Below are 17,275 nucleotides of genomic sequence, written 5' to 3' on the forward strand. Positions count from 1 at the left end.
AGTAAACGGAGGCCTATCATCTCATTTAAATTGTATTAGTTGACTAACAGTGCATACTAGCTCTAAGAATTTCGTTACAGACCTTAGTGGTAACTAAATCATATTGTATATTAACAAGAGTTAGTTTAGTGGTAAAGGCTTATGAATCCTCAGGGTGGCGTGGAAATTGCAGAATGCAAGAGCTGAGCAAACTGAGAAACTAGGAGATGGTTGAAAAGTGCAAGGAATGTCATGTTAAGAAAGAATTAATTATTACCACATTCTGCATTGTAGGCTCTAATTCTTACCACCTCCCCAAACAACTATTTGGTTATTTTTTGGTATCCTAGTGGTATTTATTTTGCAGTACTCTCAGTGGGCAGCTCAGCTATCAGACCTGACCCTGGCTGATGATGTTTGACTTCTGAGTTTCTTCGGGCTCAGTCCCAGGTGCAAGGGCCAGGGGATGGGCTGTAAAAAGAGACTGCTGAAGTGGAGTGGATGTGAAAGTCACTTGCTTCCAGGAGGTCAAGAAGCTTTAACCACTTGTTGATTCATTCATTCAATGAATTTTTATTGAGGACTCTTATGTGCCCGTCTCTATGTGAGAACGGAGAAGGCAATGGCACCTCACTCCAGTTCTCTTGCCTGGAAAATCCCATGGACGGAGGAGCCTGGTAGGCTGCAGTCCATGGGGTCACTAAGAGTCGGACACGACTGAGCAACTTCACTTTCACTTTTCACTTTCATGCAATGGAGAAGGAAATGGCGACCCACTCCAGTGTTCTTACCTGGAGAATCCCAGGGATGGGGTCGCACAGAGTCGGACACGACTGAAGTGACTTAGCAGTAGCAGCGGCAGTATGTGAGAAACTACGCAGATGGACAGGGAGGCCTGGTGTGCTGTGGTTCATGGGGTGGCAAAGAGTCGGACACGACTGAGCGACTGAACTGAACTGAACACATGGAGGACAAGAGGAAGACCCGCTCTTGATTTCTGCCCCTGAGAGGCTCACAGCCTATTCGGGGAGTCAAATGCATAAACACCGTGATCATATTGTGTGGTGACTGCAGTGTAAGGAGATGCTCAGACAGAGCTGGGATCCTCACCCAGCCTGGGCTAACCAGGAAAGCAGATGTAGTACTGAGGCTGAATCTTTCTTTTTTTAGTATTTATTTATTTGGCTGCACAGGGTCTTAGTTCCTCATGCAGGATCTTTTAGTTGTATCACACAAACTCTAAACTGCAGCATGTGGAATCTAGTTCCCTAACCAGGGATCGAACCTGGGCCCCCTGCATTGGGAACGCGGAGTCTTAGCCACTGGACCACCAGGGAAGTCCCTAAGGCTGAATCTTAAGGAAGGAATAGGAGTAAAGCAGGCAAAGGATGTGGGGAGGCATCTTCAAGAAAGGGGAGCGCACCCCCAGGGGAAAGGCCAGCAGGATGAGTTGGCAACCACTGTCATGTGACAGAGTTTGTGTTAGTTTCCTATCGCCGCTGTGACAAGTTTCCATAAATTTAGTGGCTTCCAACAACAGAAATGTATTCTCTTGAAGTTCTGGAGGCCAGAGGTCTGAACGGAAGAGTATGGAGCTAAAATCAAGATGCTGGCAGGGCTGGTTTCTCCTGGGAACTCCAGGGGAGAGAACCCTTCCTTGTCTCTTGCAGCTTCTGGTAGCTGTGGGTATTCTTTGGCCCACGGCCTCATGACTCCAATGTCTGCCTCTGTGGTCGGAGAGGTCAGGTTGCTTCTCCTCTTCTGTAGTCTAATCTCCTTCCCTCCCTCTGATAGAGATACCTGTGATTACATTTAGACCCCATCCATATTATCCAGGATAATCTTCCCCGTCTCAAAGTCCTTAACCTCATCATACCTGCAAAGTGTAAGGAAGGTAACATACTTCACAGGTTCTAGGGACTAGCTCCTGGATATCGTTAGGGGCCACCCAAGTGCTGGAGGATAAAGGATGAAGCAGAGAGTGGGGAGAGGTAAGGCAGGGTGAGTGTGGCCCCATCAGAAAGGACCTTGGACGTCATAGTAAAAAGCTTGGAACCTTCCCACAAGGTAAGGAGGATTTGAAGGGATCAGATTGTATTTTAGAATGATCACACTGGCTACTGGGTAGAGAACTGATGGGAGTGAGCGAGAGGGCAGATAGAGGGACGAGCTGGAGGCTGCAGTGACATCAGTGTGGCGCCAAGGGTGTACAAACAAGTATCGCTTAGGATTCAAACCCAGCAGGACTTGATTCTCAACTAAAGATAGTTTACTTGTAAATAAAAGAGGGATTAGTCTGGTCAATTTGAAATGCTTCCACCATCTCCTGGTGGATCAGTCTTGCTCTGATTTGCAGAAGGCTGGTTGTTTATACTCTGGGTAGCCTCAGCGTTAGCTGGAGTATATTGTTGGGAACAGAGCCAAGGTAGACTAGGAATTCCAAGACTTGGTCCCTAGCTCTCATACTTCAATCATTCCAGATAAAACGTTCCAGAAAAAAATCACTTCTATGAAAATGTGTCCTGTCCTACCAGCAAAGGACACTTTGGGCCAGCCATTTTTTAGACAGGCAGTTCTGGCTCTTGGTAATAATTGTTAATCACAAAATTCATCTTGTAGATGTCAATCCCCTCTACCAAACTTCCTCCTACCCTGGAAGAGAAAGGGGGAGCAATTTTGGCTGCAGATTTTTTGTAAAGGGGGATTGTGTGTACCTATGTTTTCCCCCAAAGAACTTCCCAGGTTTCTTTTAATCATCTGGTCTGTTGCTGGATACCTGGGTCTCAACTGGGTTGGTTGAACCAATTTGGTGATTTCTTCACTGACCTTTTTAGTGAACTAGTAAACTTTGTTGACATGGTGTGGAAGGTCAGCTACAGCTGGATGGCACAAGCCAGAAGGACAGGAACCTAGACTGGATGAACAGGAGCCCGGAGGCAGGAAAGGCTAGACACCACTCACTGAACTCGCAGGACTTGTGCTTTAAGGAAGGGTACATGTCTCAGTGCAGGAATAGAAGAGATAAGCAGGAGTGGTCAGGCAGGGCCCGATGGGATCACACTTGGTTGCATCATCCTTTCTTCAGGCACTGAGATTTAAAAAAAAAAAAACTTCAGTAACTTCTCATGTTCATACTTCCCAAAGTCTTTTCTTCTAAACCATTTATTTACATTTTTAGTCTGCCAGTTTTAACTAGTATCAGACACTGAATGGTTATTTTTTAAAATTATTTATTTATTTGGCTGGACTCGGTCTTAGCTGCAGCACTCTGGATCCAGTTCCCTGACCAGGGATCGAACCCAGGAGCCCTTATGTTGGGAGTGTGGAGTCTTAGCCACTGGGCCAACAGGGAAGTCTCTGGATGGCTAGTTTAATATAGAAAAAGCAAATATGTTTCCTCGTGTGTGCTTACTTTGTGGAGTTGGTAGTGGTTCCCTAATATGTTCTACTAAGAAGGATTTTGAGGCTGTATCTAGGCTCAGTGAGAAAGAGTTCAGTGATTTATTAGCGATGTCTGCTATGGGTTTTGTGAAAAGAGAGTGGTAACTCATATTTGGAATCTAAATGCACGTCTGTTTGATTACCTTTTCACATGGCTTCTCCTCCTGCATTGTACACACCTCTTTTATGTGTAATGTATACACTACACTGTAAGCACAAGATTTTTGTTTAAAGGAGGTGCTCATCACAACTCAGTAAACACCCTAAGACAGACATGATGCCCTGGAGAATCCTCTCCTGTGTTTGTTTTACCTCTGGGGCTTTTATCTTGATGCCCTGGGAGTCTGTGGACGTTGACTGTGGTTTAAGAGATGCCTCTTGGTGTCTCTAGGACAAAATGAAGAGTCACCCTGGGAACCACTATCAGATTTTCACCATGTCCCAGGCACTGTGCCTCTGCTTTAGAAACACTCTCCTATTTTATCCTCACAGCAGCCAATGATGTAGGTGTTATCATTTTATCAGCCAGAAAGCTTTCTGTTGCAAGAAATGTAAAACTGAACCCAAACTGGCTTAAATGGTTAGGAAATTCATCAGTTCATGCAACAAGCAGGCCAAAGGCAGTATGGTCCCAGGGTCAACTTGATCCACTCTTCTGTGCCGTCACTGTACCTGGAGGCCCACAGAGGCTGTTCTTCCCTGAGGTGAGTTGCTACATGGCATTAAAAAAGAAAACCCAAGTAGCCTCAGGCTTCCCTGGTAGCAGGTAAAGAATCTGCCAGCAAGGAGGGAGACCTGGGTTTGATCCCTGGGTTGGGAAGCTCCCCTGGAGAAGTGATAGGCTACCTGCTCCAGTATTCTTGCCTGGAGAATTCCAGGGGCAGAGGAGCCTGGCGGGCTACAGTCCACGGGGTTTCGCAAAGAGTTGGACATCACTGAGTGACTTTCACTTCACTTCAAGTAGCCTCACATTCTGGAGGATGTGCCTAAAAGCATACACTCTGTGAGTTAGAGATTTGAGTAGACTGTGTGCTCAAATTTATTTTGTAGGCCCTACATCCCAGCATTTTAATTTTTCTCTGCTCTTAATCATTGACTATATAGGAGAAACATTCTCAGTGTTTCAGTACTATTTCTCACAGGAAGCACAAACAACTTTTTTGAAAGGATAGCGAATCATCCATTCACTTGCTCAGCAAACCCTGAGCTTATGCTCTGTACTATGAATGGCCCATACCCCTGCGTCTCCTGCACTGGCAGGCGGATTATTTACCCCAGCAGCCCTGAACAAAGTAAAGAGGAAAAAGGACGGTTTAGGACAACTGAAGCAAATTACTTACAGTCAAAGTCCAAAGACCACTTGGAAAACAAGGACTGTGACCTGAAACCCAAAACAGGATGGAAAGGAATCACTTTTTCTTCTACTTGAACATTTTTTGAAAACAGAAGAGGGGTAACTGGCAGAGTTCCAAAGTACTCTCATATTGAGTACTCAGTAAAACCTTCCTCCTTTCCCCCCTTCTTTCCTCCCTCCTTTCTTTTTCTTCCTCTTACTTCTCTTCCTCCCCTTTCTCCTCATCCTCCTCTTCTTCCCCCTCCTTCTCTTCTTCTTTACCTTCTTCCCCTCTCTTTCTCTCTTCTTTTTCTAAATAAAATGCTGTTGGAGGTGTTTTACAAGTAGTAGGCCTGGGTACCAGGACCTTTCCAACAAGAAAACAGAAGCACCATGCATTGTCTCAGAGCTTCATTTTTCTCTTCTGACACAAGAGTTTCTATTGTTACTCCCATGTGAAAAGGGAAATTAGGGTTGGGGGCTCAACTGACCTGACCTCAGGTCTCAAAAATGGAACAGCAGTAGGTTGAGACTCTGACCTAGTGTTCCTTCAGGAGTTTAAATTGCTCCAGCATTGACACCTACATGGTTGTCAACAATAGCTGCACATTAGAGTTTTCTGAAGAGCTTTAAAAAAAAAATATGCTCAACTTGCAGTGGTCCCCAATGTTTTTGGCACCAGGGACTGGTTTCATGGAACACAGTTTTTCCACTGGGGGTGAGGCTGGTTCAGGCTGTAATGCAAGCAGTGGGGAGCTGCAGATGAAGCATCTCTTGCTTCCCCCATGCTCCTCTCCTGCTGAGCCACTGATTTCCTAACAGGCCCCGGATGGGTACCAGTCTGCAGCCTGGGGGTTGAGGACCCCTGTGCTAAAGGCTCCCCTGTCAGACCAATTAATTAACCTAGTAGGTAAGACAGAGAAGGCAATGGCACCCCACTCCAGTACTCTTGCCTTGGAAATCCCATGGACGGAGGAGCCTGGTAGGCTGCAGTCCATGGGGTGGGGAAGAGTCAGACTGAGCGACTTCACTTTCACTTTTCACTTTTATGCATTGGAGACGGAAAGGGCAACCCACTTTTATGCATTGGAGAAGGAAATGGCAACCCACTCCAGTGTTCTAGACCGGAGAATCCCAGGGATGGGGTTGCACAGAGTCGGACACGACTGAAGTGACTTAGCAGTAGCAGTAGCAGCAGTAGCAGTAGGTAAGAATCGACTTAGGAGTCAGACTCTGAGTTTGAATCCTGCCTCTGTGCGTACTAGCTGTGTACCTTGGCAAGGTACTTAACTTCTCTGAGCCTCAGTTTTCCTCATTGAGAAGTGGGGATAATAACACCATCTTTGTAGGGCTGTTCTAAGGATCAGATGAATTAATAGGAATGAGACATTTATAACAGGGTCTGTCATATGATAATCGCTATTTGAAATCCTGCCAAACACACCAGAGCCAACACTTTATTAAATAAATCAATAAAACTGAATATGGTAATTGGTCTTTTTAAAGTATTCCCCCACGGATTGTAATGTGCAGCCTGGGTTTTCAATCTGTGAAGATAGTGACTCTGGGGATTCTGCCTCCCTAAAAGTTGACATTAACCAGCGAGTGAAGGGAGGGTTTTGTTTTGTTTTATGATTCAGGGTGTTTTGTGTAAAGGCTGTTATCTGACATTCCTCCCCTCCCCCCAGTTTGTGACTAATAGAACACTTGAATTGAGCTAGCATACACTACTTTTATACTGTATGTTGGCGGGGAGAGGAAAGTTTGTTTTTTGCCTCTTCTAACACTTAGACCCCCGGAAACCTGTTACCTGAATTCTGCAGGGACCAATGAACCACAGGGAGCCCGAGGGCGAAGGAGCGCTCGCTGTACTCTCTGGGAGTTGGAGTTCCTCAAAGGTTGTGTAAGCTTCCCGTGGTCAGTTAGGAACTACAACTCCCACAATGCCGCGTTTTGCCCGCCCTGCCTCTCTCCAGGCCTCCCAGTACCGTCTCTCGGCGGCGGCGGCGGCGGCGGCAGCGGCCAAGGCACCATGGCCGACGATGGCGGCCCTGAGGAGGCACTCAGTCCGCGGGGCTCCCCGAGCCGGGCGCCGCGGGCTCAGCGTGCGGTCGGGGCGGGCGGCGGCGGCGGCGGCGGCGGGGAGACCCCGCGGACAGCGGCGCTGGCGCTGCGCTTCGACAAGCCCATCAAGCAGGCCTTCTACAACACCGGGGCCGTGCTGTTCGTGTGTCTGTGCTGCGGCGCCGCCGTGCTGGTCTACTTCATCCTGGAGGCCTTCCTGCGCCCGCTGCTCTGGGCGGTGCTGTGCGGCACCTTCCTGCACCCCTTCAAGAGCTCGCTGACGCGCCTGGGGCGCCACTGGCTGCAGCGCCTGCACCGCGCGCACACGCCCATCGTGCTGGCCGCGCTGCTGCTGCCCATCTGCTTCGCGGACTACGGCGTGGAGGCCCTGGGCGAGCAGGCGCTGCGCCGCCGCCGCCTGCTGCTGCTGCTGGGCGCCGGCGGCCCGCTCCTTTACGGCCTCTACAGCCTGGGCAGCTACCTGGGCGTGCAGGTGCTGCTGGCGCACGCCGGCGCGCTCATCTGCCGCGGGCTGGACTACTTCAACAGCCTGTGGGTGAGTGAGCCCCGGCCCGGGCCCTCGGCCGTCCCGCCGGGCACGCAGTGACCTTCATTCACCACACCCCCAGCTCGCTGGGGTGCAGTCCTGCTGCCCCTAGGCACGGTGCGAGGGCGGCCAAAGGTCCAGACCTGAGCGCGCAGGCAGTGTCCGTCTCCGCCTTCCTTCCCGTGCACCCGAGGAACTTGGCGCCCTTCCTTCCGAAGAGAGGACGGGTGTGGTTCCAAACAGTCTCCCGCTTCGGCACGTGTGCCCTGTAGGGAAGCGCTCTTCCGTTTTGCAGGGAGGGCTTTCAGCGCATCGGCAAGTGGACAGGAATTTACTCCTGGTCTTGGAGAGGGAGTGCTCAACAGCTTCAGTTCTGCTCACGTGGGACTATCCTGGAAGAGACCTTAGAGATGCTAGTCCAGTCTGCCATCCTACAGACAGGAGAGGTGACTTCTTACCAGGCTTGTTGGGGACAAAGAGGGGACTGGTTGAGGCAAGTTTCTCAAGTCCTGGAACAAATCTTTCTTAATAGTTCAGAGCTGCCTCTCCGTTCAGGCGATTTCCAAATCCTTTGTGCCAGGCACCTTGGTGCTGAGCCCCCAGGGGCTGTTTCTTGCCACATTCTCTTCTTGGGAACTCTGTGCAGGGATTGCTCTAAGACATTACATCTCCTCCCACCTGGATTTCTTAAGCAGACTGGGTGAAGGAAAGGCATATTTGCGATTCCTGGATCGTCCTGAGCTTATTCTTAGATAATCAGGGAGCTTTAGAGTTGGAAGGGAGTTCAAGGATAATCTGGTGACACGTTTCCTAAATCAGGCCAGATTGTAGATCAGTTAATGATCCAGACATTTCACTTTGTTGTTCAGTTGCTAAGTTGTGTCAGACTCTGTGACGCCATGGACCGAAGGACGCCAGGCTTCCCTGTCCTTCACTATCTCCTTGAGTTTGCTCAAACTCGTGTCCATTGAGTCAGTGATGCTGCCAAACCATCTCATCCTCTGTTGTCCCCTTCTCCTGCCTTCAGTCTTTCCCAGCATCAGGTTCTTTTCCAGTGAGTTGGCTTTTCACATCAGGTGACCAAAGTATTGGAGCTTCAGCTTCAGCATCAGCATCTGTCCTTCCAGTGAATATTCAGGGTTGATTTCCTTTAGGATATTTCACTGGGGATGACAAAAAATAAGTGGATATTTAATGCATAAGACTGCTATTTCATTAAGAGGCACTACCATCTAAAAATAAATTTATTCACTTTTGTCCCTGTTAAGTGCACCTTGATTTCAAGTTGCAAAATAATTCCCTTTATCTGTCAAGCAATGTAATAACTTGCCTGAAGTTATTGGTAGAGTCGTGATTAATACCAGAACTCCTGTCTTCTCTAGCTCTATCAATGCAACCTCTCAATTAAAGTTAAAAGTTGATTATGTTATTAGGTACTGGACTTTGTTAGGGATTTAAAAGGATTAAGGTACAGGCTCTGTGTTCAAGGAATGTGTCATAGGTGAGCGTATTCTCGTGGAGATGACAGACACACATCTATCTAAATGTTTATTTCCCACCAGTTATGGGCCAGCAAGGTATTGAGGAGCACCTCATCCATCATTTTGGGACACTGCCTGTGTGTGCAACTGCTTCGTGATCAGACAAAATCCTTGGCCTCCAAGAAACTTGTATTATTTCAATTGTGATAGGTAGGAGAGGTGTGGAAGCACCCTCTTGCACTTCCTGTCAGGTGAGAGTGATCCTAGTGTTACTTTGCTCTTTATTGTCTTCTTGCCTGCCACTCTCCAGGAGAGGTTTCTGAGGTCCCTGAGGCTGTGATCGTCCCAGAGGCACTCAGACTTTGAACAAATCCAAGGTTCACATTCATGGAGCAGCAGTTAGACGTTACTTCTCCTTTACCTTGTTGTTTTAAGTTCAATTAAGTTGATTGAATGCCCCTTGCATAAAAGGCAGAATGCTGTTAGGAAATATAAAGATGATTATACCTTGATTCCTGTCCTCAAGAAAGTCAATCTTTTCAAATTCAGACATACTTATAGATCCTGCTAACATTTTTGACTATTGGTACTGCAGTTTATTGTAAATTACTATAGGCAAGATCAAGTAGTGTATCCACCAAACTGTAAGAAATTAGGAAAGAAAGGCCTAACATATATGAACACTGTATTTTCATAGTGAAGTTAGAATTGAATACATGGGTACATTTGGCATGACTAATGAAAACTGGGGCATTTGAGCCAGTCACTCACAGATAGTGGAAAGAGATGAGGAATTGAATAATTGTGAAAAAGTGCCCGCAGCTTAGTGTATATAGCTATGAATATCTTTTTACTGAAGATAAATGCCTTTCTTATATTTCATTTACATAATTTTTGTATGGGTTATGGATTAGCAGAAGAGAAGTAAGGACCAAGGTTAGCTAGATTAGAAGAGGGGAAGGAAGGTAAATGCAATTAATTATTTTAGCTGATTAGCTAAAGTGATGGGAGGAAGGGATAAAAATCCCATTATAAAAGGCACAGAATGAGTTAGTTAAAAGAGGGTAGGAAGTGGTGGGGGGCCTAAATTGAGGGAGTAGAGCTTGGAGTTTGATCTGAGTTGGAGAGAAACCTGTGGTTGTGCTTCTTGAAGCAGTCCGTAGGAGCAGGTGGTTGGATGGGGGTGAGCTAAAAGTTAAAAGTGTACCTGGGAAGCAGAGACAGGGAGTCCTCAGCTCTCTGTCCCAAGTGCTGAGTAAGGCCTGAAGTGAAGTGCAAGTCAGTCATGTGACCGGGCCGCTTGCCCTCTCTCTGACTTTTCTATCTCATAGTTCACAATGGTTTGGTTTTGTGAGCCCAACCAGTGCTGCATGTGATTTAAAAAAAAAAATAAAGGAGTCTTGATGCTTTCTAGACAGCTTGAAAATTTGAGCTGCTGCTGCTGAGAAATAAGGATGGGAGAGATACGGATGGGCGAGGTAGAGAGAAAAGTGAGTTTAAGCAAATCTACATTTTGGAGAGCCGACAGTTCATGCATTTAAGATCCAGTTTTTGAGCATCTGCCACGTAGTGGTAGGCACTTTCATGAATGTTATTTCATTCTCACGATAGTCATGTGAAGTCAGAGGGATGGATTTCATAGGTGGGAAGATTTCGAGATTGATCTGTTCATTCAGTAAATGGTACTTACTCAATAGACCTATCAGCAGTTGAAGGCCCTTTGTGATCAAGACCTTCACTAAAGATTTTAAAATGTTTTCCTCCAGTATGTTGTGGAGGAACATTTTTTAGTTTAATTTTTTTTTAAGTACAAATTGATTTTAGTTATTAGGGAGAAAAAATAGAAGAATATCAGGGTTGGACTACCCGCATATGGTTCCCCCAGACACCCCTGAATTCCTGTCATCTAGAAATCTTAGTCACCTCTCTTTTATCCTTATACCTGTTCATTTATTTCCAAGTCCTATCCCGTTTTCCTTTGTAGGGTCTTCAGCACCTGTGTTTTCCTTTGTTACCACATTATCCTTCCCATTCAGTTTCTATTCCCCTTTCTTTGGGGTTCCTTCAGTCTCCTAGCTCTTCTCTTCTCCTAGTACTCCATCCTACCTGCCAGTGAAATACTAAGCATTTATAATATGGGCAATTGTAAAAAAACAGTTTCAAATATTGTATTGACTTAGTGATTTTCTAAACACCAGGGGAAAAAAAAAATCATCTATTGCACCAGACTCAGATATATCTCAGTCCTTAGGGTCCTGGTCATCTTCGCTTGGTGTAGGGCTATCAAGATAAATCTAAAAAGCTCGCCTTCCTGCTCCATTTTTCTTTGCTGGGAGTGTTTTAGGTGTTCCTCTCTCCTTTAGTTCAGAATTGTTAGAACATTTGAAGACATTTACAGTTTTTGCGGTAGTAATGGATTTGTTTTCTCCATGGCCTCTGATTGCATTGTTTCCATTTTACTTCATAAAGAAACATAAAGTGGAAAGAACAGTGGCTGAAAGATAGGAGTGTAAATTCTAAACTGGACTCTGTCAGTAGCTTGCCTTGTGACTTTGAACAAACCAGGACCCCTCTCTGGGCTACTCAACCCTAGTTGTGAGAAGTGTTGGCTTATCTTGAATGATGTCTAATTATCGTCCTAATTTTAGAGAGCTTGAAGAACCTGCTCAGGGAATTCCTAGGTGGTGTTAGTAGTAAAGAACCCGTCTGCCAATGCAGGAGACACAAGAGACATGGGTTTGATCCACAGGTTGGGAAGATCCCCTGGAGGAGGACATGACAACCCATTCCAGTATTCTTGCATGGAGAATACTGGAATGGACAGAGCAGCCTGGTGGGCTACAGTCCATGGGGTCGCACAGAATTGAACAGGATTGAAGTGGCTTAGGGCTTCCCTTGTGGCTCAACTGGTAAAGAATCCGCCTGCAACGCAGGAGACCTGGGTTCGATCCCTGGGTTGGGAAGATCCCCTGGAGGAGGACGTGGCAACCTATTCCAGTATTCTTGCATGGAGAATGCTGGAATGGACAGAGCAGCCTGGTGGGCTACAGTCCGTGGGGTTGCACAGAATTGAACATGACTGAAGTGGCTTAGCACGCATGCAGGGTTCCTGGATATTTGGTTTTACAGATTCTAAGAGTTTGGTAGTACTGCCACCAAGGCTCTTTGGGATTGTAGATTAGCCAGCCGGCCAGGCCTACTCCATTCCACTTCTAGGTGTGTTTTGCTTGCCTGGCAACAGTAAGGAGGAAAGTTTTCCAGTGCTTAGGTTCTTTCTCACGTAAAGACTTTGATTATAAAATATTCTTGACTCTAAGTTGCCACATCATGAGGAGAACAGAGTTTGCAAATTATAATAAAATGGTTTTAAAGGAGATTGAAATATCTGCAACAATGATCTGATTAGGGCTATAATTTGATCATGCATGCATGCATGCGTGTTAAGTCGCTTCAGTTGTGTCCGACTCTTGAGTTTCCTTTAAAAAATTTGAAGTATGCTATCTCTCATTTTTTTCCTTGCTGTGCAAGTGATACTAATTCCTTAGGAATACAGCTAAGAAACAAAAACTTGTTAGAGACTGGTTGAAAAGTATCATAGGCTTAAAATCTGAAAGCACGTCCTCTGTGATCCTCTGGTTCAGCTTCTCACTGAGGGCACATTCTCCTACTTGGTCTTCCGCATCAGCTTTTGCTCAAACTTTTAGTGATAGTAGCTTATTTCCTTTTTAGATTTGTTGTTGTTCTGTTGCTCAGTTGTGTCCAACTCTTTGCAGCCCCATGGACGGCAGCGCCAGGCTTCCCTGTCCTTCACCATCTCCTGGAGCTTGCTCAAACTCGTGCCCATGGAGTCGATGATGCCATCTGACCATCTCAATCTCTGTTGCCCCCTTCTCCTCCTCCTCTCAAATCAGTTTATTAGAAAAATTCATCAAATAAGCTGAAATATGTTGCTTCCTAATTTCCACCTGTGATTTCTGCTCTCAGAACTATAGAAAATTGTCTGTTGCCTCTCTCAGATGATATTTCCCCAGCTATTGGAAGATAGCTGTTGAATCTTGTTACTTCTTTCTCTTTCCTAAGCTGAACAATTCCCCGCCCCCCCCAACCCCGCACCTGTATCTGTATCTCCTATATTGTAATTTCCATTTCTTTTTGCACTCTGAATTTTATTGCCCAGATGGTTTGATAGTGCAAGTCACTGAAACACTTTCCCTAATGTACTTTTATTAATAGGCATTCACACCAGTTATACTTCTGACAAGCTATTCTCTTCCCATTCTGTGTTTGTATAGCTGAGTTTTGAACCTAAAAGCAAAACTTTACATTCTTCTCTATTAAATTTAATCTTACTTGGTTAGGCCATTGTTCCAGTTTCAGGATATCTTTTTGGAATCATTTATATTCACTATTCCCAACTTTGTGTAATCTGCAAATTCAACTAATACGCCTTCTAGTCTTTCATCTAAATTACTGACTACATGTTTAATAAACAGGGCTGATTATGCTTGTGTCACATACCTCTGAAGACTATCCATTTGCCGAGGATCATTTTTAAAGAAAATTTCAGCAATTTGTAGTCAGCAAAATCAACTGTTTTTATTTTCCCTTGTGAATATTGGAGCAGCTTTTCCTCTTTATTTTTCTGACACTACCCTTTTTTCTCCTCATTGTTAAGAAAATAGATTCTGGACCCAGATCCCCAGGTTCTAATCTTGACTCACTTTTTAGGTGTGTTACCTAGGGCAAGTCACTTCTTTGAAGTCTCAATTTCTTTCATCTCTAAAATGAGAATGATAGCAGTACTTATTTCCTGGGGTTATATGGGTTAAGTGAGTTCATGTATATAATGTGTTAATATAGAGCAAGGCCTAGCCCATGGTAAGTGCTATATAAGTGTATTGTTGTTACACACAGATTTTGTTCTGAGCTCTACCAGCCTATCTCAAAATTCTCTAAATTCCCAGGGTTAAATCTGTGTGGTCCTACAAGCTTGAACTTTTTTGAGGCAGCTGTAGGCTCACTTCCCATGTGCTCATACATCTGGGATTTTAGATCTGTTTAATATTTCATCTTACTAGTTGCTTGAAGGAGAATATTTTAATGTCCTTTTCGTTATAAAAGAATTAGTGCTTATTAAGGACAACTGGGGAATTACCGAAAAAGGAAAAACAAAATCTTATCACCTAAATACAACTTATTAGTAAATTTCCTTCCCCCCACCATGAAATAGATAGAATCCTGTCCTATATGTCGATTGTATTTTGCTTTTTCCTTAATATCTTAGGAATATTCTAAGTTATGTAGTCTTTATTTAATAAAGCCTGCTTTAATGATTGTATAACATTTTATTGAGTGAATCATTCAGAGTTAACCACGTCCCAGTTATTGAAACTTTAGGTTATTAATTTTTCAAGGTCCTAAATTAGACTATGACGAGGTTCTTTACATTTTACCCTTTTTCAGAGCTTATCATTATTTAATAAGGTCCCAAAACTGAATTCTCAAGTCTGAAGCTATAAACATATTTTAGACCTGAAGAGTATTTTGACAGAGATGATCAAAATAAAGTGGTAGTTTTTTTCTGTCTTTTGTAGTAACCACATCAGTTCATTTTTCTTCATTCTCTGGGTTACAGCCTAAAGTCCTTTTTTGTTTGTTTGTTTTAGTTTGTCTATATTTTTTTCAAGGTTCAGGTTATTTTAATAAAATGTTGGTGCTTGCGTTTGTTCTAGCTTATGTATTCTTTCCATCTTTTGTGTGTGTTCTATTAAAATATGAGGTTATTTGAGAGTTTCTGTGTCAGCTGCATTGATGGTTTGTGAGTACTTAGAGTCATTTAGTTTTAGTGTAGGCAAAAACTGAGGAGGGGGCTCTGGTTCACCTGTTCTGTTCTCACGTCTTCCTGTTTTTTCCTCTGGTAATATTTTTTTCAGCTATACTTCCTCAACTGTGTGTAACTCTGGACTATGTTTTAACCATCTGTTACCTAGGTTATTTCAGCAGGGTCACATTTCAGCTGCCTGCCTTCTTTTTAGCTTTCAAAAAGTTCTTTTAGTGGTAACGAGCATATTTTCATAGGCTGTAATTGAATCTTTTAACCTGCTGCTTTTTCCAAAGCTTCCTTTCTTTCTCTCTCTCTTTTTTAGCCATTGTGTGAGGCTTTCAGGACCTTTGTTCCCCAACCAGGGATCGAACCCAGCTCTCCTACCGCCGTTCCCTTCCAGGGGTGGAAGTGTGGAGGTCTAAGCACTGGACTGTCGAGGGAATTCCCACTTGTTTCTTCTTTTCTTTTGTAAACATTAATCTATAGAGAAAACTTTTAAGAATTCCACAAGGTGAAGCTCTTAATTGAAATCCATGGCTTAAAAATTGAGTATCTTAAGTATCTTTATGCATGCTGTAGCTTTTGAACTTAAATGAAACTATGTATTTTTTGTTAAAGATATTTAATATCACTGCATGGGGTTTTAATAATAACATTAAACAAACCTGTTTATTTCAAAACTTGATTTATCAAGGAAGAGGAAGAGAACCTATGCCCTCTTCTGTTAGCACCACCAGCCGTCATCCACGTTGTTCCCACAGCTCTCATGCTATGTAGAGGCTTGCAAGTTTTATATAATTGTATGTTTATTTCACATGTATATATTTTACAGCTTTGTCTGTATTTCATTTATTTAAGATCTGGACCTTGGTAGTTGGCTATGTGTTGGCTGTTTCATTCAAGTGGAATGCAAGCACTGAACGCTACTTGAGAGCAATGTCAATTCCTGTCTGGATTATATTGCTTTTTCATTTAGGTGGGTCTGTTTTTTTTTCTTAAGAAAGTCTAGCTTAAGGTCAGTGGCGGCTGACCATGTGAATCAAAGCGAATTTTTTGAAGTTTTATGTGTTGCATTTAAAGTTCTTTAGTCATTTGAAAATGTTCTGGCTTAAACAGTCATTAATCTTGAATGAAAATGTTATACTTTAAGATATCTACTTTTAATTATATGGAATGTCCATTTTCAAAAAGTTCTTTTAAGAATAAATATTGATATATCTTAAAAAGTAGAACCCACTTGGACTATCCTGGCTGTTTCTGAGTGTCTTACTTAAGAAAGATATAGATAAGCAGTAAAAATGATAAGAGGTGCTCAAAATCATATGAGAGGAACTATTAAGGGAACCAAAGATGTTTACTCTCCATAAGAGCAGAGCACTGGGGCTACAGGGGAGGGGAGAGGTGGAAATGGAACGATATCAAATATGGAAACCTGTTCACATATTTGAAGGATTCTGTGAAAGAGTGGTTTAAACAGATCTCTCTAACCATTTGGGGCAAGTGTCAGAGCAAGGAGTAGCTTCAGAGAGACACGACTCTGTTTAACATAAAGGATGATCAGTGTCAGAGCTGTTCAAAGTAATGAGTTCCCTGTTATTTGAGACTCTTCACTGTTAGCTGAGAGGCTGCTAGGATGTTGTAGAGTGATTTTTCAGGGACTGATTTATCTTTAAATCAGTCTTTAAATTGATCTTTAAAACTTGATGGAAACATCAAGTTCTAATTTAAAAACAAAATTCAGTAACCTAGAGTAGTAGATAGCCTATTAGAAGTAGTTTTTAGAGCTGCTTATTGTTAGAAAAAAAACTAGAGTTGATTGGAAGTATGTCTTTGCTCAGAATCTGATAAGGAACAAAGCATAACTTTCTAGCTTGCTGACTTGGAATGTTAAAGGAATTTCTCAACAAGATCCCCTTATATCTGTTGGGATTCATTTTGAATTTGGGGAAGGTAGAGGAGGGAGACTGGCAGGTATGCTCCTAAGCCTCTAGACCAGCTCAGGGAAATGCAAATGGCTTTTGATCCTTGGCCACCTGTTAGGTTACATTAAAGCTTTTTGCCATGCTCCTGTGGGCCATTCCACTCTTTCTTGAGAGGTAGAATTCACACCCAGCTATTTTCAGGAGGGCAAGTCAGACACCATGACTTAAGGTTCTGTGCCTGATGCAGGTCCTTCTCGGGTTAGATGTGGGGCTTGATGGTCCTAAACCCTGAATGTGCTTTAGAATGGACTTGATTCCTCAGGAAACATGCCCCTTAAAGGTAGACTGGCACATCCTCATTCTTTAGAGCGGGGCTGGATTTCCTGAGAGGAGCCCTGAATTGAGGTTTCAGCTGTCTGGTGGCCTTTAAAAAAATTTTTTTTCCCTGTGAAACTATTTTCTTATTCACATATTTTGCCAAATTGTTCTGTCAGTCTACTAAACTGAGTCTTTAAAGGCAAGTGCTAGGTTTTTATTTCACTAAACATGTTGATTCTTAATGATTTGCAGCATCCTTGGCTGGCTCATGGAGAATTCCAGTATTCCTGGTTATTGTTTTCCTGATGTCTGTGGGCACCCTCTATGAAAAACAGAATGGAAAAGAGTCTTCTGGTAAGAAATAGG

At 43.8% G+C, this 17,275-nt stretch overlaps 1 protein-coding gene and 1 long non-coding RNA gene across 2 annotated transcripts in view; one reads left to right on the top strand and one right to left on the bottom strand.

The window, feature by feature from the left end:
- Positions 1 to 841: 841 nt before the first annotated feature.
- Positions 842 to 6,771, bottom strand: LOC133071120 (uncharacterized). The gene is made up of 3 exons (XR_009696356.1): positions 6,564 to 6,771; positions 4,761 to 4,801; positions 842 to 3,067 (listed from the first exon to the last, which is right to left on the bottom strand). It is a non-coding gene; the product is annotated as an uncharacterized LOC133071120 (long non-coding RNA).
- Positions 6,771 to 17,275, top strand: part of TMEM245 (transmembrane protein 245) — a 78,800-nt gene continuing 68,295 nt past the window's right edge. The window contains exons 1-3 of the mRNA XM_061163468.1: positions 6,771 to 7,373; positions 15,528 to 15,645; positions 17,162 to 17,263. Coding sequence (XP_061019451.1) covers positions 6,786 to 7,373; positions 15,528 to 15,645; positions 17,162 to 17,263 — 808 coding nt within the window. The 5' untranslated portion in view covers positions 6,771 to 6,785. The remainder of the gene's footprint in view (positions 7,374 to 15,527; positions 15,646 to 17,161; positions 17,264 to 17,275) is intronic.

This window comes from Dama dama, chromosome 16, assembly GCF_033118175.1.
Source record: "Dama dama isolate Ldn47 chromosome 16, ASM3311817v1, whole genome shotgun sequence".
Classification (NCBI taxonomy): domain Eukaryota; kingdom Metazoa; phylum Chordata; class Mammalia; order Artiodactyla; family Cervidae; genus Dama; species Dama dama.